The sequence below is a fragment of the Mytilus trossulus genome, chromosome 3 (assembly GCF_036588685.1).
Source record: "Mytilus trossulus isolate FHL-02 chromosome 3, PNRI_Mtr1.1.1.hap1, whole genome shotgun sequence".
NCBI classification, from domain to species: Eukaryota; Metazoa; Mollusca; class Bivalvia; order Mytilida; family Mytilidae; genus Mytilus; species Mytilus trossulus.
In genome coordinates this window covers 64,975,124-64,999,033 of record NC_086375.1, presented here as the reverse complement: position 1 = coordinate 64,999,033, position 23,910 = coordinate 64,975,124, and the positions used below count along the sequence as shown (strand labels likewise).

Here is a 23,910-nt window from a genome sequence, read left to right as displayed (position 1 = left end):
TTAATTTTCATCGTTAATTACATTCTTGCTTTCAGGCTTGCCATTTACTGCCACATGGTTTCATAGATTTTTTGCATTTGCAAGTCTTGGTTGTCATGGTTGTGCATGATCCTTTTCATTTACACTTTTTGTTTTGCAAGTGAAAAGCTAGCCTTTTAGTGGCTGTGTATGGTGATACCAAGGTCTTTGGCCATTTCCATATTTCTACGGTGTTTTTAAGAAACTCTAGATAAAATATATATATGGTAACATGATTGCAATACACAATATTCACAAGACAACTTAAATAGACTATGTAACTTTCCAGTGACTTCTTATGTAACAGTTCATTAAGAAATTTTTGGAATTTGTTTTTATAAGTCACAATTGCATTCACTCGTAATAACAAATCGGTAATGACCATCCATAATGAACATTGGTTTGAAATGTGTTTATTATAGTTTTGACAAGTAAGTAAAATAAAATTTAATTAACTATGTGAAATTTCTAATTTTTAATTTGTAGATCATTTATTATAATATAATAACAATATTACCTATTTGATAGTGTCTTTTTAAGAAAGGTCATACCAAATGAAGGGTTTAGAAGTATTAAAAGTAAACTGTTACAGAGTGTTTATTACCCCGACCATGTGCGTATGGTCTAAATACAGATATGGTCCAGAACATATATTACATTAAATATATAGATTTTAAATTAGTTCAGCCTAAATGTGCATGAAATTTATGCATATTGTGCATATTTTAGAAAGAGTCCAATCAAATGTCTCGATTCATCCTAAATTCGGACCACTTATTGTAAACAAATGGAAACATTTTTGAATACCAGTACGAACGAAGTTTAACAAGTTGAAAGCCTGTATGTAGTGTAGGCAATTATTTTAGACACTCTTCTTAAGCTGTTCTTCAATTAGTAACTAGTAAACTAATTGAATATACACTTCCATGTTAAGAGTGTCAGAGACAGAGAGATTTTTGTATTCCAAATGTCAAAATTTCCGGACCATATGAGTATTTGAACCATATGTGTATACTCATATGGTCTGTCCATGTTCACATTGTTGGACCATATGCAGGGTTTCCGCTGGCGGTCGCCATTTTCGCAATTTGCCAAAAAATAATAATTGTGGCGATAAAAATTCGTCATTTGCGAAAGAATTTGGCGAAAGAAATATATAGAACGATTTATTTTCCTCCATCTTGTTTATTTACTTTTTTCGAGTTTCTCGGACTTTACCCGATCAGACAATACTCGGAAATCACCTTGACCTCATTAACGTCTGGACAGAAAATGAATCAGCTGATTGCATTTTATTTCTATCGACAACAAAGGACTATATTAATAAAGGTGTTGATTGAATTGTTTGACAAAATGATATGGTTAAATGGCTTCTGCTAAATGTCACATATAGAATTTATTTACCACTTTGCGACGCACGTGTTTGAAGCAAACTTTTGACGTCTCCTCCGCTTTTAAAGATAGTTTAGAAAAGAAAGCTGTTGTTGTGACGAAAAATGTCCAAAAGCAAGAAAAATTTCGGATTTAAAACTTTAATTATCCTTTGACTTAAATATCGGTAATTGATTAGGAAGACGTTTTTAAAGTCGTTTGAGTGACACACGTGTTTCAGGCCTAGTTTTACGTCTCAACTTTTTCATTTACGATGGTCAAGAAAAAAAAGAAAACTGTCGTTATGAAGAAATCTATCCAAAAGGTTGGCTCGATTGAGAGTAGCCCTTCAATGTAATGACTTCACATGAAACGAGCGATCAGTTTCATGTGATAAAAGCGTTTGTTTTGTTGTAAAAAAAACTTCTTATTACGAAAGGGAACATCAGTATTTTTCTTTTAAAGAAACTTTCCCTACGAAATATACTGGTATATAATCAAAACATGTCCAATAATTTTGTTATATTCCAGGACGTATATCTTCTTTATTATTAAAAGTAAAGTGGCCCAATCAATAGACCACTTTCGAGTTCATCCGTCACCGGAAAAAACTTGTCAATTATACGCGCCTTTATCATCGTCATTTGTGCGTTTAGGGGCGTCGTCACTTCCTTCCAATGTTGAGCGAGTGGTTGGAAAACTATAATTCTATATTGTACGAATTATTCGGCAAATTGAATTCTCAAAATTGACAATCAACACTGCTGTCATTAGGGAAATGTCAGTAAGTACCTACAGAGCAACCATTATTTCTAGTTTATCCTGCACAAAGACGATCACTAAGACGCTTGATGAACGTAAATAGTGCAGGGATACAGGCAAGCCCCTCTATCTGGTAAATGACGTCATAAAGGCGTGTATAATTGACGAGTTTTTGCCGGTGACGGATGAACTCGAAAGTGGTCTATTAGAAAAGTTGTTTAAAATACAATGAATAGTGTTCCCTTAAATTAAAAAAATCTGTTGTTTTAAAGTAAATGTTTTAGTGTTATTCATTAACATGTAAACTCTAAAATAAGGTTGAGAGCATAATTATAGACACAATGGGCAAAATCATCTTATTTAAGGGAAAGGGGGAAAGGGGGGGGGGGGGAGAAAAAATGCAAATTTTAAACAAAAAATATAGTAATGTTATTTGGCGAAAAAAATAATAATGTGGCGAAAAATATATTGTTTTGGCGAAAGAGGTGGCGAAAAAAATAATAGACCCAAGGGAAACCCTGCATATGAGTATAATACTTGTTTGGTTATTAACGTGCTGGACCATAGGAGTATTTGGACCATATAGTTTTTTTTATATGACAATGTATTATTTTTATGATTCAAATACTACGCAAAAATAAATTAAATATTGATAATTAATTTTCATCGTTAATTACATTCTTGCTTTCAGGCTTGCCATTTACTGCCACATGGTTTCATAGATTTTTTGCATTTGCAAGTCTTGGTTGTGCATGATCCTTTTCATTTACACTTTTTGTTTTGCAAGTGAAAAGCTAGCCTTTTAGTGGCTGTGTATGGTGATACCAAGGTCTTGGGCCATTTCCATATTTCTACGGTGTTTTTAAGAAACTCTAGATAAAATATATATATGGTAACATGATTGCAATACACAATATTCACAAGACAACTTAAATAGACTATGTTACTTTCCAGTGACTTCTTGTGTAACAGTTCATTAAGAAATTTTTGGAATTTGTTTTTATAAGTCGACATATTGCATTCACTCGTAATAACAAATCGGTAATGACCATCCGTAATGAACATTGGTTTGAAATGTGTTTATTATAGTTTTGACAAGTAAGTAAAATAAAATTTAATTAACTATGTGAAATTTCTAATTTTTAATTTGTAAATCATTTATTATAATATAATAACAATATTACCTATTTGATAGTGTCTTTTTAAGAAAGGTCATACCATATGAAGGGTTTAGAAGTATTAAAAGTAAACTGTTACAGAGTGTTTATTACCCCGACCATGTGCGTATGGTCTAAATACTGATATGGTCCAGAACATATATTACATTAAATATATAGATTTTAAATTAGTTCAGCCTAAATGTGCATGAAATTTAGGTTCTATGTCTTTTATGGTTTAATAATAGCTGTCTCACTTATTAGCGACAAGAAAAAAAATATCAGTGACAAGAAGGAAAATATTAACGACAAGAAGAAATTATAGTGACAAGAAAGTTAATTTACTAATATATATATAGTTATACTAGAATACATAATATATGTATCAAACAAGTAAACTTATTTATAAATCAAAATATGTTTATGAATATATATCTTAAATGTTCTAGATCTGTATTTGTGTTTGATCACTGAATCCTCTTTGTATTTAGGCAAGTACTTTATATTACCCAGTAGGGCCTAGTATTACCTGGGTTTTCCCAGTTTTTCCCACTGGGCTGGCCATGGGCAATGCTCATTAAGCCCAGGTTTTTGCCAACCTTACATTAGCTATAGTTGTTACATTTATTAGAATATTTGTGTGTGTAAAATACGATAGTGTCTCTGTGTGAGAATATAAAATGTGATTTCAGGGAAAAGCTGATTTAAATGAAATAAAGGAAGAATGGAAAATTTTGTACTTTATGAAGAGCTTGGACGTGGAGAAAGTTCCATAATTTATAAGGGGAGAAGAAAAGGAACAATACATTTTGTTGCTATTCATTGTATTGAGAAATGTAAACGTGCAGAAGTTACCAATACTGTAAGTTAAACCAATAATTAAAATTTAGAACATGTACATGTAGGTATGTTGTGGGATCAAAACTGTTTTGAATAGGTTGCTTTTGTAAGGAAGTGTCTTCCTTTATGCTGTACATGTATTGTAAACACCATATGTCTTTGGCTGATATCAACAGATTGTTTCCCCTAGATGTTTACCTGAAATTTGAAGTCCAAGTCTCTGAGCACTGTTAAACAAGTTTTTATCTAATGCTTTTTACATTGTTCATCATGAAATAAGTTTTCGAATATATAGCTATATTCTCTTCACAGGTGTGGTTCTTTTTACTTGTATACACAAGGGGGAAACAGGAAGTCACAAAAAACACACTCTTTTATAGCACCTTCCAGCCAGGCCTCCACTCTTTTATTGACCTTGATACTCCTTCAAATTTGTAATTTTACAAAAAAATATTTTTTTCTCATTACACCTGTAACAATGATGTAGAATAGTTATTGAAAGTCCATGGCCATCTGTTATCACCTTTGTGCAACATGTATAGTTATGTTGTAATTTTTTTATTTTTTTTTAATCTGAATTACAAAAATAATATATGAAAATAAACAAGTATAAATATATTCTGTTTTCCTTTTTACAGGTTCGTATGACTCATGATATAAGCCATACAAATGTTGTAAAGTTTTATGAATGGTATGAGACCAGTAATCACTTATGGTTGGTAGTAGAACTTTGTACTGGTGGCAGTCTGGAGATGTTAACACAACAAGACAAATATCTGCCAGAAAGTTCTGTCAGAACATTTGGTATAGACCTAGTGACAGGGATACATTACATACATTCACTGGGAATACTTTTCTGTGATCTCCGACCTTCCAAGGTGAGTTTTATTGTTCTTTTCAGGTAAATGATTGACTATATTGAATATCAAATTATATGTAAGTATTGTAATTTCCATTTCCATGCTATTCATGATATATCTAAAAGAGAATGACATACACACAACAAACTTTATGTAAATTAAAAAAGAGAGAGCATTTTTTTTTAAGAAAGACAAAAAAGATTAAGATTTTTTAAGAAGGAGAAGTTTGCTTATTTGTAGTAAATATACAGTAATTCAGAAATGTTTGCAATGTTTTTATCATTGCAAAAAATGCTACATTTACAATTTTTAAAGCATAATTTTTTGGCACCATTTCTTAAAATAGCGTTAGCAAATCTTTCATTTCTGTCCACTAATCAGCAATCAAAATCATAAATAAATAATAATATGTTCTTGATATTAGAAATGATAGAGATATTTTCTTTATAGATATTGTTGGATGGTTCAGGTATTTTAAAGTATGCAGATTTTGGCTTGTCGAAAGTTGAAGGTGAAAATTTAGAGGAATTATTTGAGAAATTTTCAGAAGCAGGAGGTGGAGAAGAAGATGGGACAACTCCAAGAAAATACAAAACACAAGGTAAATAACTCCAAGAAAATACAAAACACAAGGTAAATAACTCCAAGAAAATACAAAACACAGGGTAAATAACTTCAAGAAAATACAAAACACAAGGTGAATAACTTCAGAAAAATACAAAACACAAGGTAAATAACTCCAAGAAAATACAAAACTCAAGGTAAATAACCTCAGGAAAATACAAAACACAAGGTAAATAACTTCAGAAAAATACAAAACACAAGGTAAATAACTCCAAGAAAATACAAAACACAAGGTAAATAACTCCAAGAAAATACAAAACACAAGGTAAATAACTTCAGAAAAATACAAAACACAAGGTAAATAACTTCAGAAAAATACAAAACACAAGGTAAATAACTTCAGGAAAGGTAAATTACTTCAGAAAAATAGAAAACACAGGGTAAATAACTTCAGGAAAATAGAAAACACAAGGCTAACAGCTTCAGAAAACTACAGTGCACAAGGTAAACAGCTTTTAAAAAAATACAAAACACAAGGTAAATAACTTCAGAAAAATACAAAACACAAGGTAAATAACTCCAAGAAAATACAAAACACAAGGTAAATAACTTCAGAAAAATACAAAACACAAGGTAAATAACTTCAGGAAAATACAAAACACAAGGTAAATAACTCCAAGAAAATACAAAACTCAAGGTAAATAACCTCAGGAAAATACAAAACACAAGGTAAATAACTTCAGAAAAATACAAAACACAAGGTAAATAACTCCAAGAAAATACAAAACACAAGGTAAATAACTTCAGAAAAATACAAAACACAAGGTAAATAACTCCAAGAAAATACAAAACTCAAGGTAAATAACCTCAGGAAAATACAAAACACAAGGTAAATAACTCCAAGAAAATACAAAACACAAGGTAAATAACTTCAGAAAAATACAAAACACAAGGTAAATAACTTCAGGAAAGGTAAATAACTTCAGAAAAATACAAAACACAGGGTAAATAACTTCAGGAAAATAGAAAACACAAGGTTAACAGCTTCAGAAAACTACAGTGCACAAGGTAAACAGCTTTTAAAAAAATACAAAACACAAGGTAAATAACTTCAGGAAAATACAAAACACAAGGTAAATAACTCCAAGAAAATACAAAACACAAGGTAAACAACTTCAGGAAAATACAAAACACAAGGTAAACAACTTCAGGAAAATACAAAACACAAGGTAAACAACTTCAGGAAAATACAAAACACAAGGTAAATAACTCCAAGAAAATACAAAACACAAGGTAAATAACTTCAGAAAAATACAAAACACAGGGTAAATAACTTCAGGAAAATACAAAACACAAAGTTAACAGCTTCAGAAAACTACAGTGCACAAGGTAAACAGCTTTAAAAAAAAATACAAAACACAAGGTAAATAACTCCAAGAAAATACAAAACACAAGGTAAACAACTTCAGGAAAATACAAAACACAAGGTAAACAACATCAGGAAAATACAAAACACAAGGTTAACAGCTTCAGAAAACTACAGTGCACAAGGTAAACAGCTTTTTAAAAAATACAAAACACATGGTAAACAACTTCAGGAATATACAAAACACAAGGTTAATAACTTCAGGAAAGGACAAAACACAAGGTAAACAACTTTAAGAAAATACAAAACACAAGGTAAATAACTTCAGAAAAATACAAAACACCAGGAAAACAGCTTCAGAAAAGTACAAAACACAACGCTAACAGCTTAAGAAAAATACAATTTAACTCAAGGTAAACAGCTTTGAGGAAATAAAAAAACAAAAAGTTAACAGCTCTAGGTAAAAAAACCCACACAAAGCAATCAGCTTCAGGAAAAAACAGAACACCAAGATGAATATTAATAGCTACCAGAAAATACAAAACACAAGGTAAACAGCTTCCAGAGAATATAAAACACAAGGTAAGCAGCCTTGTGAGAACACAAAACAAAAAGTTTAAAAGCTGCTTAAAAAAATTAAACACAAGGCAAACAGGTTCATGTAAAACATAACACAAGCTACCAGAGAACACAAAATACAAAGTACCAGTAACATATTCCCGAAAAATACAAAACACAAGGTAAACACCTTCCAGAAATTTCAATACACAAGGTAAACAACTTCTAGATAATACAAAACAGCGGATAAAAAACTTCTGGAAAAAACAAAACACAGGGTACACAGTCTTCTCTTTCTTTCTTTCCTTTGATTTATTTCTTTGATTTTATTTACAAATGTAAAAACAAAGCTTTCTTTTGGTTAATCTATAAATCAATAGATTCATAAATTATTAAAAAAATCAATATTTCTTTTGATAAAATATTTTGATAGGAATTTAATGTCTTGGATGTAAGAAAATGATAAATGGTTAAACATCTTACTTTCTTTTTGACAGGATCAGCTACATACATGGCACCAGAAGTTTTACAGGGTGCAGATTGTACTATTGCAAGTGACCTATGGTCTCTGGGTGTTGTATTCTATGAATGTTTTACAGGTTTGTATTGTGTTGTTTTTACAGATACATATTTTCCAACAACACCTCGTAACAATACGTAGTGACGTGGTTAGCGCATGACTACAAACACAAAGGAAGCTGGTTCAATTCCCGCTTTTTGGAAAAATTTCAGGGACAATTTTTTGCTCTCCCTCGACACCATTTGCGAGTATGGTCTTTAGAAACGATGATAGTCTGTCATAAGGGGGGGGGGGGGATAAATGTCTGGACCTTGTTAAGATTTAGCATGTCTCTTGCACGTAAAAGACAACCTGGTAGATTTTCGAAAAAGAGCAGGTTAATGCCACTACAAGGCAGCACTAGCACCCACAAAGTAGAAAGGGATGAATATAAGTTGTAATAACTTGTTTCCTATTCCACTATTAATAAATATATTTAAACTAATGATATATTGAAATTATCAAATTAGCGGTCAATGTTGTTAATAGACACTACCAGCCCTACTTGGGCAAACGATAAGCTAGCATAAACTTAAGATAATACACTCTTATTATGTGTATTTTAAATGCATATGTATGAAGATGCCAAAATAACGTCCATAGGTAACCATACATTCTTCAAAAATTTGGGTTTATGAATGCTATATATAATATATGAGATACTGTATACCGCAGGCAGTACAATTTAAATGTAATGCATTAAGACTGTTTCCTGTCACTATAAATTAACACTGTTTATTTGGCTGGTAATTTGTAGATTTTCTTAAAATTATAAGAATTATTGATGCTAATAAATAAAAAAAATATTTCTTTTTTTAGGTCATCCTCCATTTCTAGCAGAATCATTCCAACAATTGAAAGACAAAATCATAAACAAAGACATGCCAGTACCTAAAGTTAAAGGTACACATTCATGTTTTACTTTTCAAACATTACTATTTATCTCTTTTAAAAGTTTTTATGATATAGAAAAAACAAAAGCAGGAATATTCATACCCCAATCTGTCATTGATTAGGCCAGAATTAAGAGGAACCAATAGTGACAAGTCAGTAATATTTGATGCAGTTAAATCAAAATTGGTAAGCATTATTTCCACTATAATTATTTAGTCATGGTTCATTGACTTTGAATGATTTGTATAGTTTATGAGCTTGACTGTCCTTTGGTATCTTTCGTCCCTCTTTTACATGTTCAAGTAATTTTATTTAAATTTCAACAATTGCATTATAATATCAAACTAACACAAATGTGAGACATATCTCTTTGTCAGCTGTTTATGTTATTTTATACTTATATTTCTCCTATTAACCTTTAGAACATCTAGGAGTTGTTTTCTATAGTGGACCAGAACAGCTGGAAGATAATTATATTGTAAATTGTTATGTCATGACATGAATATAAACACTGACCTCTATGCCAAAAGAGATCTAAATTTTTGTTTTAGCAAAGGGATAAAACTATTAAACATAAATAAAATGATATTAGAAATGTTTTGTGCTGTCTGAATATAACATTGGTACATACATACATACATATGCTAAAAAATACATTTAGTATCATCATATGATATGAATGGAACACTACTGCTGATATGTTTAAAATTTAATGTTTTACAACTAATCATATATTCAGCGTTTTGTTTTACCCTTTTCACTTTATCTGCCGTATCTAACAAATTACGATACTGTTGTCAAGTCATTAAAGATTGCATATTTTGGCGTTAATATTGAGTCACTGATAAGGTCTTTGCGTCAGAACTAAACACATTTATTCTAAAAACAGTTGTTGGCATGACACGGGTTATGTTCTTCTCATATATGTTATGATGGTATGATACTAAATCCCCTAACAGGAAGGATTGTGCCTGTTGTTCATATGATGAAATCATAATCTTTCAGTCAGTTTAATTGAAGTCTGGAGCTAGCATGTCAGTTAACTGCTAGTAATCTGTTGTTATTTATGTATATTATTGTCATTTTGTTTATTTTCTTTGGTTACATCTTCTGACATCAGACTCGGACTTCTCTTGAACTGAATTTTAATGTGCGTATTGTTATGCATTTACTTTTATACATTGATTAGAGGTATAGGGGGAGGGTTGAGATCTCACAAACATGTTTAACCCCGCCGCATTTTTGCGCCTGTCCCAAGTCAGGAGCCTCTGGCCTTTGTTAGTCTTGTATTATTTTAATTTTAGTTTCTTGTGTACAATTTGGAAATTAGTATGGCGTTCATTATCACTGAACTAGTATATATCAGAGGCGTAGCTGGGTCATTTTTACGTGTACGCCCGAACCTTCGCGAGGGATATGGGGGTGCCAACCGCTCAATGATAAAGCACCTGCTGATAGTGGGTTCCAAAGGGGGGGGGAATCCTTGATAGCAACATTTTTTTTAATCTAAATGGTTGATTTGTTTCGGTTAAATTTTGTTATATGTTAACTTATTCATCGTGTTAAACTTGAAACTAGCCTAATGGTCATTAGTTTTAGAGAAAACGTTCAAACAAATATTATTTTTTAAATAAGTTTACCTCATGAGAGAGTATACAATCGACAAAAGCACCTTTAAATGAACACGAAAGTAAAAATCTTAGAGTTGCTATATAAAAAAAAATCTGGAACACCTAGGATTTCTTTCCAAAAAAAGTGAATCAATTTATAATTCCTTTAAAGGGATTCAAATAAAAATCTAAAATTTTCTTTTGATATTTTGGTATTCCACGACAATCTATGAAGATTTATAATTTGAGCATGTAAAACAATTAATTGCATAAAGAAGAGTCCGGCTATCTGTCTATCAGAAAAGAACAGAAAATTAACGAAAACAACTGCTTTCAAAATTTTAGCTTTAGACATTAGTCATAGAAAAAGCTTCTTCGGCATTTTCATAAAATTCGATGAAGGTTCGATAAGTAGTTAATTTAATTGAAAAATAACAAAATGTAAGCCAAAACTGCGACCACTTATTATTTGCAGTCCTTATAATACGAGAAATAAAAGATATAATTGCATTATTATAGTGATTTGAATACTCTTTCGATCATAAACAGTTTCTGTCCAATTTACGTACAATTTCACGGAGAGTCATTCAAAATACTTTATCCACAATCGGAACCTTATTGACACCGCTTTGTCTTGCTTTTGGGTCATAAATCACAGGCTCGACAAAAATACAAACATAAAATTGAGAATGGAAATGGGGAATGTAAACAGCATATCGCATCTGAGCAGATAGTAAATTGCTTTAAATATAAGAAAAGTACGTAGAATTGATAGTAGATTCAGACGTTTGCAAAAGATTCGAACAAATATAGTAAATGATCTATTTGAGTAAATTTAGTCCTATTTTATTCAAAACTACAATCCATTGAAAAAAGAAGCACAAGGCTGATGTGATTTTGACCAGTTTTTCTTATTCTCTAGCAATTATTTTTTTATTTTCAAAATTCAAGTGTACGCCCGGGCGTTTTGACGTAAACGTAGCTACGCGCATGTATATTTGTTTAGGGGCCAGCTGAAGGACGCCTCCGTGTGCAGGAATTTCTCGCTACATAGAAGACCTGTTGGTGACCTTCTGCTGTTTTTTTTTTTATTTGGTCGGGTTGTTGTCTCTTTGACACATTCCCCATTTCCATTCTCAATTTTATGTAGTAATGTTCAATATTTAATTATGTTTTAAATAGGTACCAGATTTTCAGCTAAACCATCCCCAGATTTCCTGAATTTATTGGAGAGTTTAATGCAAAAAGACCCAGATAAAAGGTGAAACGTTTGTTATTTTAACATTTAAAAAAAAGGATATTTGCATTGTAATATTTAATCAGTTTCTGAGAACTATTTAGTATTAATGCATGAAACAAATAAGTTGATTTATGTCATATATTTAGTTCATTAATATTCATTGGATACTTATTTTCATAGATTTCATGGGTACAAGAGAACCACAAATTCAAATGTTCAATGAATTACAAATTTTCTTAAGGAATGTATGCAGACTTTTCCAAAACCACAAAATCAAATTGTAAGTATGCAAATTTTCCTCAAACCATGAAAATAAATGAATCCACAGTATGTTAAGTATTATTTGAAATTGTATCAATATTTTATGAAGGGGTGGGATACATTTTATGAGCTTTACTTAGTTTGAATCTTGCTTTGTAAACTATAATCACACTCGAAATGTTGAAAAACAATTTGAACTAGATACTACAAATTCAAATTTATACTTGTTCTTTGTGTGATTTAAGATTAATTTAATTGTAGATTGGCGTGGCCTGGTTTAGTTACACATCCATTTTGGCAGGACAAATGCAGCCATCTAGCCAAAGATTTAGTTTTATCACAGGAGGTCCAAGGCAGTACAATAGCTACGACCAGGAGCAGTGTGTTTATAGATGGCACAGGGTCAGTACTTGGTAAAGTGAAAACTCTTGATACTGGCAAGAGTACAGAAAGACCTGTATCTAACTTGGATTTGTTAGATGTAACAAGACCAGGTATGTAGTAAAACAGTCTGTGACATTTGACATTTTCTGGTTACTTGAAACCCTATTGTAGACTTGTATTGGTGTCTGAAATCATCTATAAGATAGATGTCAACTGACTACCAACTTAATTCTAGTAGGTTAAGTACAGACATGATAGCATGATCCAGATGTTTTATCTTTTCAAATAAAACATGTTTAAAGATTATAGTTTCCCTTTGGAAATAAGCCTTAAGGCTTCCATGGGTCTTTCAAGATTAAATATCAACCTTGTATGGTTGGAATTATAAATTTATCATCATAACTTCTTCATTTTTTTGGGGTGTTTTCAAGTATTATCTGTTATGTCTTATGTTGATATTTTATTGAAATAAATCTCTGAACAAAAATCAATAAATCTGTCATGTTAGATGAGGTGTCCAACTCTAAGACAAAAGTGTCTGTGTTGAGGTCTTAATCCAAACAGAGGCTAAAATTAGTTCAGAAAAGTTCTGTTGGTATAATGAACATTTATGAGATCTGATTGTAGTTTCTAATAGAATCTAAACTTGTCAAAGCACTGCTTGGTCACAGTAAAGTCACGGGGAGTGCTCTAAGTATATGGCTACCACTTTTGGGGTGAGTACCACTAAAGGTATTAAAATTGTTTTGAAAATCAAACTTAATAGAACTTTGTTGAGGTATATTAAAAAAATGCATCATAACTTTCATCTGTATACAGAGTTGTCTGAAGAACCAAAACAAACCCCTAAAACTAAAATAATGAAGTATTCTACTTAATCAGGTTCAACAATGGGAGATTACATGAGGCCTAAGACAGCCCCAGGATCAGAAGGAGGAGAAAATTTATTTACACTTAGGTCAGTTTACTTATTTTGGTTTATCAAAAATACTTCATGTTTTGTGTTAAGATTAGGGCTTTTTACAAGTCTTCTTTTTCTAAAGATTATTAAATATATTTCATGTGTTTGTGCTTCTTTTTCTTTCTTATGGTGCATAGAGACTTAAGCAATTGTATACTAAAAGATATATATTATGTTTAAAAATTGAACTTTTACAGATTTAGGCAATCATATACCTATATATGTATGCTAACTTTGATGTCAAGTGATAGTCAATAAAATGGGTGAAATCTTCGGAATAATTTAATAAATAGGACATACTGGTAAGATAAAATTATTATATTCTAATATGGCTTTAGTCAAATTAAACTCTTTTTTGTTGAGCATCTTTTGCATGCAGGTATTTTATAAAGGAGCTGTTAAAATAGGTAATTGATGTTGCAAAAATCCTCATAAGCAAACATGTTTACTCCTGATTAATTTCTGCAGCGCAAGACCACATACATCAGTAGCTCCAGATGAGCGAGTAGGAACTCCCCATAAGCCAACACAGTCACCATTATCTACCAGAGAACCTATAGGGGCCACACCAGATCAGAGTGAGGCTACAGATTCTAGAAATGAAATTCTAGATCTTATATATCACCCAAGTGACTTCCAAGTTTCACAGATAGTTGACAATTCAAAGGTATGATTAGATCAAAATCAAAGGAAAAGATGTGAAGTACATATATTTAAATCACAAGTAAAATTATTGTTAAAGATAATAGCACTTAACACTACATACAAGTAATTGTGCCAATTGTTAGGTTTTCAGTCATTTGATATAGTAATCAGATTTATATGGTGTAATGGCAGATTACTCTAGAGATCATAAATAGAGAAATAATATAGTTTTGCGTTTTGCTAATTCATGATAATACATGAAAATTTTACACTGTTAGTTTTGGTCGTAACTTACTGCTAATGTTCTAATGTGAAAAACAGTGGTAACCAAGATGAATGGATGATGTTTTCAAAATTTTTGTATTCATTTAATCAAATTTTTGATGTTTTTTTACTTTCAAATCTATATATTTTTTTAGATACAGAAGCCAACTACAGCAAAATATGATTCAAAGATATTACCTGTACCTCCATACTCAGGTAATCTTTTCAAATTAAATGTGAATATAAAATATTGCATTACAAACATTTAAATGCATTTGATTGGGAAATAAAATATATCTTTGGAAATCAACCAAGAAGAAAGATATAAATATGTATTGTTCTTTGTAGATAAGAATTCTAGATGCGTTGTAGACTTTGACACATTCCCCATTTCTTTTCTCAGTTTTATCAGTGTTGGTGATTTAAACTGAACATTGATAATTAATTACAATTTGTTTAATAATTTTAGCAATTATTCTTTACTTTAACCATATGAATTCAAGTTGTGCTAGAGTTGTATTTTTAACCAAAGAGGGAAAAAAAAATACTTAGTATTATTTTATTAACCAAATGTCACATTATGGAATTTTAGACAGTTATTTTTGTTTCACATTTTTAGTTGAAAAACTGAATTCCATGTCAGAGAAAGAATGGACCAAGCATGTTAAGAGTATAGTAGAATGTTTAAGTATTGGTGAGAAAGGTCCTCCTTCTCAAAAAAGGATACATCTATTACACTATCTGACTGGTATATCTACAAACTCTATGGTGGCCACAGCCCTTGTCAAACAAGGGATTCTTACTAGCCTGTGCAAAGTGGTAAAGGATACAACACATTTAGATGTGTAAGTAAAAAAGTTCATTCTAGAACACACTAATTTAGATACATGTGTTTCTATGACAAAGATACATCATATTAGAACTTACCTCATATAAGCAGGGATAGATATTAAAACGTTTCTGGATTTAATGTGATATTTAGATTTTAATGGTGTTCTTTTTATAAAATATACTGCAAAAAAGGTAAAAAAAGAATGGGGGTTGTCAACATGAAAAAAAAACCTCACATTTTTATCTTTTAGCTCAGTAGAAACCTGTAAAAAAATATTTTCTTTCTTAATCAAATATGTACTCGAGCTTTACACATAGGTTGTACATTTGTAGCATATATATCATACATTGATAAAGTATTGATGTGTCATCTCGTCAGAATTCTGATATATGCATTAAGTTATTTTTGGAAACAGTTGCATGTCATGTTGAAAATTTTACTTTTATGAAAGAAAAGTTAAGAAGGGGTTTTATCAAAGTAATTGTTTATTACAGGAAGGGCAAAGCAGCCAGAGTGATCGGTTTATTATCCTACAACAGTGCTGATTTAGATGAAAGTGTTAACTTGTCTGAAGTGAGTACATCCATTCTCTTGTACACAAATTTATTTCTCGCCATGACTTAGTCTCCTAGGCCACACTTATGTGTGCTATTTCTGCTGGCATTGATCATGGGTTGACTTCACCTTTAGAGCTACAATTGTTTGTGATTAGGTCATTGTAAGAGGACCTGCTTCTGGTAATTTTATATGCAGTTGTATCAGCAATGTCAGATGTCTTTCTATGAAGATTGTTTGACTTTTGCTACCTCTGTCATTTCCATTAACTTTGAAACTTTTACATAATTTAAAACTAGGTCAGTCATAGTGGAACCTAGCTGCGGAATCGTAGCTTTTAGGTCCTGTTGTTATTGTTTGACTATTTGCGGACTTTCGTAAATAGTAAAAAAATAACATAAGGACCTAAGAGCTACGGTTCCGCAGCTAAGTGGAACCACTGATGTTGATATTGTATTTCAATGGTATTTGGTTTGTAGTTGTATTAGCTTCTGTATGCCTCATATTCATTTAGATAATTTTGCCCTTTCCACTTAGTTGTGGTCCTTTCTGTTTGAATCTTTTGCACCTTAAATTTCAATGGAAAATTAAATGGCATCTAGTTTGAAATATACTCAAATTCTGATATATTATAAAGAGTACATGCATTGTATTTGTCAACTTTTGTTGCAAAAAGCTCGACATAGGAATAGTGATCTGGCAGCGGCATCAATGTTAACTAACTTCTTAAAAAAGCTTTATATTTTAGTAGGTGGAAGACCTGGATGCTTCATACTTTGTATATAGATGCCTCATGTTATGAACTTTCTGTCAGTCACATGTCCAATGTCTGTGACCTTATTTTCATGGTTCAGTGACAACTTGAAAAAAAGTTAAGATTTTTTGTAATGTAAAATTCTCTCTGAAGTATAAATAATAGGATAACTGTATTTGGTATGTGCGTAGGCAAGGTCCTCATGCCCATCAGACAGTTTTCACTTGACCTCGACCTCATTTCATGGATCAGTGAACAAGGTTAAGTTTTGGTACCAAAGGTCAAGTCCATATCTCAGATACTGTAAGCAGTAGGTCTAGAATATTCTGTGTATGGAAGGACTGTAAGGTGTACATGTCCAACAGGCAGGTGTCATCTGACCTTGACCTCATTTTCATGGTTCAGTGGTTATAGTTAAGTTTTTGTGTTTTGGTCTGTTGTTCTTATACCATATGCAACCGGTCTACTATATTTGGTGTATGGAATAATTGTTAGGTGTACATGTCTAGCTGACAGGTGTCATCTGACCCTGACCTCATTTTCACAGTTCAATGGTCATAGTTAAGTTTTTGAGTTTTGGTCTATTTTTTAATACTATATGCAATAGGTCAACTATATTTGGTTTTTGGAAATATTTTATGATCTATATGTCAGTCGCACAGGTCATATTTGACCTTGACCTTATTTTCACTGTTCATATCTTAGTGTTAAGTATTTGTGTTTTGGTCTGTTTTTCTTAATTTATAAGCAATAGGTCAACTTTATTTGTTGTATCAAAGAATTGTTAGCGGTACATGGCTGACTGGTATGGTTCATCTGATCTTGACCTCATTTTCATGGTCCATTGATCAATGATTAGTTTTCTTCGTTAATGTTGAGTGTATGTGACAGTTGTAATAAAGGTTTATATTTAGGACTATCAACATAGTATCAATGATTAGTAAAGAAGGTGAGACATTTCATTGTGAGCACTTTTGTTTAAAATTGTCCTGATTTTTTGTAAGGATTTTTTTTTGTAATTTTGATAGACATTTATGTACTTTATAAAAAGATGATGATAATTTGAGTCCAATCTGTGAATAAGAATTTATATCGAAAAAAACTATTTTCCAGCCATTGACAATCCTCACAGAATGTATAAGAGAAAATGCTAAAAATGCCAAGTTAAAACAGACACTGTTGCCTGCACTTGGGGAAATACTATATTTAGTAGCAACACAGGTAAATATAATAACATGTGTGATAAAAATGAATAATTATAATAAATTTGAGAATGGAAATGGGGAATGTGTCAAAGAGACAACAACCCGACCATAGAAAAAAACAACAGCATAAGGACATAAACATCTTTTGATTGAATAAGGGGCCTTTGTTTTAAGGCATTTCAAAATATCCTATTAGGATTTTACATACCAAAAACACACAGAGAGTGGGCCTTAAAGTGTCCTATTTAGTCACATGTATTTAACAAAAGTGGAACAATTAAACTCTGATTCATTGGAGTGAATTACTTAAGCATTGATAATTCCTTCTTGATAAAGTAGGGAAACATATCACAGTAAATTTCCTAATAAAAATTGTTCCTGAGTTAATGATATTTCTACCCAGATGAGAAAGCACATTTGATATTTTGAATTTATCTTAACAGGAACAGACTAGACATTCTCCTGTTGAGAACTGGAATGTACCTAGTATGACATACACAGTAGTTACCAGGTCATGTAGAGAAGGGGTATGTAATAGTACTTTTACAATGGAAATATTATTATGAAGCTAAGTATATTCACCAGCTGTAGCAATGGTCCACAGATCTAAGGCCACTGAAAATCAGTAAATGCTAGTTTAAAAAAAAGATGATTTCCAGTAGAAGCTATGTATAAGATTAACATACACAGTTCACAAAAATGTTTACCATCCTCTCCCTTCACACAAATTCTATATATCTTTATAATACACTGCTTTTTTTCATACTTACAACCTATAATGCAGCAATGGGCTAAAATGATTCACACTACCAATTGCTCAATTTTTTTGGTTCAATTGCATGTTGCATTCACCATTACAAACTGGTCAACTTGCAAAAGGCTAGTCCTTTTGAATATGCACCTTAATATTATTTTGTAAAAAGTAGTTTTCACCGATAAAGTTTTCCAGGACATTTTATTTCAGATGATTCTTTATAAGTAAAATACATACATGTTAATGGATTGTATAACATTTGTAATGAATCAAAATGATATTGAACCATGTTGTTTTGTATATGCAGGAGGATGCTACAGTTCACCATATTGCTGCTAAAATTGTGGAAAATGTTGTGGTTACAACAGGATATCATGCACAGGTATGTAAAAGAAATAATTTTTGTAAAAAATATCCAAGGTCGTAATGAATTATGCATTGAAATAGACCTTTCAAAGTCAGTTGATGATGTTCATTTGAAGTTTTACTATCACTTTTGATCCCTCAGCAGTCATGTTGTGCATCCATTGAACTTCTCATAAATCATTAAAGCAATTGGTCTTGGTTTGTATAATTGCAAGAAGGAACCAATTTTGTTTCTTTTGGATTTGACACATTCCCCATTTCCTTTCTCAATTTTATATTGTATATTAATTTTTTATCCTTTTTAACATTTATAAACTATTTCATACAAAAAATATTCCTTGTAGAAACCTGTTATTTGATTGCTACCAATGTGAAACCTTAGCTAACAATTGTGTGTCTTGATCTAGAGGTCAACATACAAAATGCTGTTGTCTGCTCTATGGTCGGGTTGTTGTCTCTTTGGCACATTCCTCATTTCCATTCTCAATTTTAACCCTTAATAATTGACCAGCCACACAGATTATTCAGTGTGCATCATATTTTTGATGTAATATCTTCATAGACAAAAAAATATAAAAGTCATTCCTTATAATTTAATTCTAAATTCTATTTTTAACTGGAGTAAACCTTGAAAAAACGTTGATGATGTCACATTTACATTTCTTAATTCTGTCTTTAAGCTGATAAATAAAACACTGACAGCCAACCAGAAGACGCGTTACATCCAAAATTGAATAATTTATATATAAAATTGATTTTTTTATGTAGAAGTGTAGAAATATTGATTTCACACAATCTGTGGATTACATTTTAGGATAACACTAAAAATAACTTTACTTTATTTTCAGAAATTTGTGACAAATGAGATGGGACAAGCATTATGGTTCATTTTTAAACATTCCACAGTGGATTCCTTACGAATCACTGCAATATCAGTATGTATTGATGTATTGGGATAACTGCTTTCTATTATATGAGTATTGCTCTGATGATTTTTATTTACAATGAAGCAGGCTAATATTTAGTAGAAATAAAATGAGTGGTGTGAGTTCCAATGAGACAAATCTCCATCCAAGTTAAATTGTGTAAAAAGAAAACAATTGTAGGTCAAAGTACAGCCTATAATATGGAGCCTTGGCTCACACGGAACAGCAAGCTATAAAATTTATAGTGGAACTTATGTTTCAGGAGTATGCTCATTTTGGTTAAAAATGAAATACCATTCAAAGAATTGATTTCACCCAAATATTGGAAACGTACAAAAAATTATATATTAAAAACTTTGAAGTGAATAGGCATAGAATTTAGATGTATATTCTAAATAAGGAATTGACAGTTTACATTATTGTATTTCAGGCTTTATGCAGGATAACAAAGCAGAATCCCAATGTATTCCAGAGTGTTATAGACACAGTAGGAGTAACAACCATATTATCAACTTTATCATTTGGTATCACACGTATACAGCAGGCTATAGTTACAATGTTTGGTGTGCTGATAGCCTCTGGTTCATTCATTAATAGACTGGTTCAAGACAAGGTACGATAGACTGTGTAGCTACTTTTGGCCACAATTTAATCAATTGAGTATTTAGTAACACACACACCTTTTTAGCTCACCTGGCCTACAAGGCCATGTGAGCTTTTCTTATCACTTGGCGTCCGTCGTCGTCGTCGTCTGTCGTCGTTAACAATTTTTCAAACATCTTCTCCTCTGAAACTACTGAATGGATTTGAATGAAACTTAGCATGATTGTTCCTTAGATTATCCTGCACAAAGTGTGTGCTTAGATTTTTGATCCGTCAAAAAACATGGCAGCCGTTACTTAAAATAGAAAATAGGGGTCAAATGCAGTTTTTGGCTTATATCTCAAAAACGAAAGCATTTAGAGCAAATCTGACATGGGTTATAATGTTCATTAGGTCAAGATCTATCAGCCCTGAAATTTTCAGATGAATCAAACAAACCATTGTTGGGTTGCTGCCACTTAATTGGTAATTTTAAGGAAATTTTGCAGTTTTTGGTCATTATCTTGAATATTATTATAGATAAAGATAAACTGTAAACAGCAAAAATGATCAGCAAAGTAAGATCTACAAATAAGTCAATTTGACCAAAATTGTCAATTGACCTCTTAAGGAGTTATTGCCCTTTAAAGACTTTTTTCACAATTTGTTCATCATGTTGACTTACTTTAAAAAATCTTCTCCTTTAAAACTGCTGTATCAATTTCAGCCAAACTTAGGCTAAATGAGTTTCAGAGTTTCAGAGTATCTAGTATAAATTTTATATTTCATTTCCTTGTATGTCAAGAAACATAGCTCCTATGGCTAAAATAGAACATAGGAGAAAATGATTTTTTTTTGGCTTTTGAAGAGAATAGGACGATTTAAAGAACATTTAAATAAATTGAAAAACCAAAATAATCATTGATGAGAGATTAAACCAAAAAAATTCAGGTGAGCGATTCAGGCTCTTGAGAGCCTCTTGTTGTTTTTTCACATTATTTGATATACAGAATGCATTTTGTTATGCCCCTGCTGTATTGGAGGGAGCATTAAGTTTTACCTTTGTCCACCTGTACGTAGGTCTATCTGTCTGTCCCTATTAGTCCCAAAGTTGGCTTCTGTTTTCTAACTTAAGATTGACTCAACCAATTGTTATGAAACTTATACAAAATGCTTATTATCACATAATACAGATCAAGTTTGAAATTGGTGGTGTCACTTTTACTGTTCTCGACTTTTGCTCTTTTATATAAAATATAAACTGTTTAATTTTTCATTTCCGTTCTTTAAATTTAGTTTGCATCAACCAAATATAATGAAACTTATACACAATACTTATTACAACAAAACTCAGATCAAGAACACATTTGAGTAGCGTCACGTGTAATGCTCTTCAGTTATGTCCCTTTATAACTTCATATGAAATGCAAGCGGGGGCATCATCGGTGTCCCATGTACACATTCCGCATTTATTTTTATCTTGACTTAAGTGTAAGAATGCCAGACATATAGGGATGCTTATCTGGTGCTGGTTATGGTGATAGTATAAACTATATGAAGCTGTATGTTTCAAACGATAGAAGACCTGTATTCGTCATGTCTTTATTCAGATGCCTTGTGTTTTGTTTTCAATAATATTTGTTGTGTGGAATGATTGTAAGTTGTATGAAACCCTAAAGAAAAATAAGGATGTCTTTAACTGATATCTATCCCTGGCACTCATTTCAATAAGATATGATACTTTTACTTCACAAGACATGTAAATGAATGATTATGAATCTTTACATCATTACCATTCCCAATTGGCCGTTTCAGAATCTAAAGCATCATGGGTTATTTCATTGTTTGTACCCCAAAGTGAAAATAACGTTAAGTCATTGGTTGAATTTCCATTGTTTATAACGTTTTAAACCAATCAAAACGCTTTGGTGTACGCTTTTGAAAATATTACCCAGGATGCATTAGATTCTGAAACTGCCAATTACCTAATGCTATAATTTTTCTTTTTGTGTATTTTCCATAATTTACCTCTGATAGAACTTAAGCATCAGGATAATCCATGCCTTAAAACTTTGTATTTATACAGGATTTCCTACAGAAGTTATTGAGGTTATTAGACAGTCCATCCACAGTTATCAGAGCCAAAGCATTTGTTGTGATCCATGAAGTTGTAAAGAATAATTATGATATGTTATTACAGTGCTGTCAGCTAAGGTAAATATGAAACAAGATGTATAAGACAGCATCTAATGTAAAGTGATGCAATTGAGAGTAAGGCATAGCATAATATAGTGAACAAACTTAGGATTGCTTGATCTATATTTTATGCTTCACTGAATAGGATTTAGTGTAAAGTACAAATTAAGATTTCATTTACTATTGATGACAACTATATAAAATCATCTTTATTAGTTTATCAGCTTCTGCAAGAGTGAGTTACACTGACTGATATTTTATACTTGAATGCTTATGTCATCAGTTAAGTTAAAGGTTTGAGCTTTAACCTAAAAAAGTAAGTGATTTACAAAAAAACTTTGTCTAAGGATGTATTTTTTTGAGGATCACCTATATTTGGAAATATTGAGATTGTGATGAAAAAAGACCTAAAAAGATGCCTTTATATTTATCAGATTGGTAATGTACATAGAGCGAGATAGTAGACGCCAAACACCAAGAGATAAGAAGGCAGAAGGTGGTACCGAAGCTGGAGAATATATGGGCCAGTGTCTAGAATTCCTTATCAATTATGTTGTAGAAATTCTACCTGCTGTATTCAGTATGTACTCATTTATTGCTTATCTTTTGATACTACTGTGAAAGAATTTAAGTAAAGTTCATTAAAAAGTTATGTATTTATGACCAAATTTTCTTATAAAGTAGAAAGTATACTGGTTCTCTTTTTCTTATAAAGTAGAAAGTATACTGGTTCTCTTTTTCTTATAAAGTAGAAAGTATACTGGTTCTCTTTTTCTTATAAAGTAGAAATTATACTGGTTCTCTTTTTCTTATGAAGTAGAAAGTATACTGGTTCTCTTTTTCTTATAAAGTAGAAAGTATACTGGTTCTCTTTTTCTTATAAAGTAGAAAGTATACTGGTTCTCTTTTTCTTTATTTTGTGAATTTGATCTTGACCAAAAAACTTCAATCATATGAAAGATTTGTGTATCACTGAGTGTGGAACTTTGTTTAAATGATGTTTTCCTCACATGTGTTTTGACAGTATGACTGTTTCATCAATTTATTGCAGGAATTCTTAAAGCCAGATTACATTAGTCACATTCATATTTAAAAGCAATTAGAGGCTAATTATTTTTAGATCATGAAGTTAGCTAATAATAGAAATACAACTCTTTATTCTTAAACCTTGCAAGAAGAGATGTTTTTAACATGACAAACTTGTTTATTCAACCACTTATTATCATTCAACCAAACTGATTTAAACAAATTGCAATATTGCTTGATGTTTTTTGCAGAAGAAATACTAACATCACTTGATGCAGTGAACGGAAGAAAACATCCCAATGCGGTACAAGCTAAACAACTTAAGGGAACTTTACCATTGATTAGTATTGTACTTCATCTAGTTACAAGTCCTGTAAGTTTTTAGTTTGTAGTTTGGTCT

At 31.4% G+C, this 23,910-nt stretch overlaps 1 protein-coding gene across 3 annotated transcripts in view; it reads left to right on the top strand.

Moving 5' to 3' along the window:
- The first annotated feature begins 737 nt into the window (after nt 1-737).
- LOC134712125 (serine/threonine-protein kinase ULK4-like) overlaps nt 738-23,910 on the top strand; it is a 38,217-nt gene continuing 15,044 nt past the window's right edge. For 2 of the 3 annotated variants that reach the window (XM_063573297.1, XM_063573295.1), the window contains exons 1-21: nt 738-858; nt 4,001-4,170; nt 4,787-5,026; nt 5,459-5,609; nt 7,994-8,095; nt 8,875-8,958; nt 11,742-11,820; nt 12,322-12,554; nt 13,327-13,402; nt 13,874-14,072; nt 14,470-14,530; nt 14,934-15,159; nt 15,641-15,719; nt 17,569-17,676; nt 18,104-18,187; nt 18,722-18,796; nt 19,629-19,715; nt 20,137-20,319; nt 22,375-22,502; nt 22,919-23,064; nt 23,762-23,883. In XM_063573297.1, the coding sequence (XP_063429367.1) occupies nt 4,033-4,170; nt 4,787-5,026; nt 5,459-5,609; nt 7,994-8,095; nt 8,875-8,958; nt 11,742-11,820; nt 12,322-12,554; nt 13,327-13,402; nt 13,874-14,072; nt 14,470-14,530; nt 14,934-15,159; nt 15,641-15,719; nt 17,569-17,676; nt 18,104-18,187; nt 18,722-18,796; nt 19,629-19,715; nt 20,137-20,319; nt 22,375-22,502; nt 22,919-23,064; nt 23,762-23,883 (2,601 nt within the window). In that variant the 5' untranslated portion in view covers nt 738-858; nt 4,001-4,032. Of the gene's footprint in view, nt 868-4,000; nt 4,171-4,786; nt 5,027-5,458; nt 5,610-7,993; nt 8,096-8,874; nt 8,959-11,741; nt 11,821-12,321; nt 12,555-13,326; nt 13,403-13,873; nt 14,073-14,469; nt 14,531-14,933; nt 15,160-15,640; nt 15,720-17,568; nt 17,677-18,103; nt 18,188-18,721; nt 18,797-19,628; nt 19,716-20,136; nt 20,320-22,374; nt 22,503-22,918; nt 23,065-23,761; nt 23,884-23,910 lie in introns of all 3 variants that reach the window. The other variant, XM_063573296.1, reaches the window with a different exon arrangement.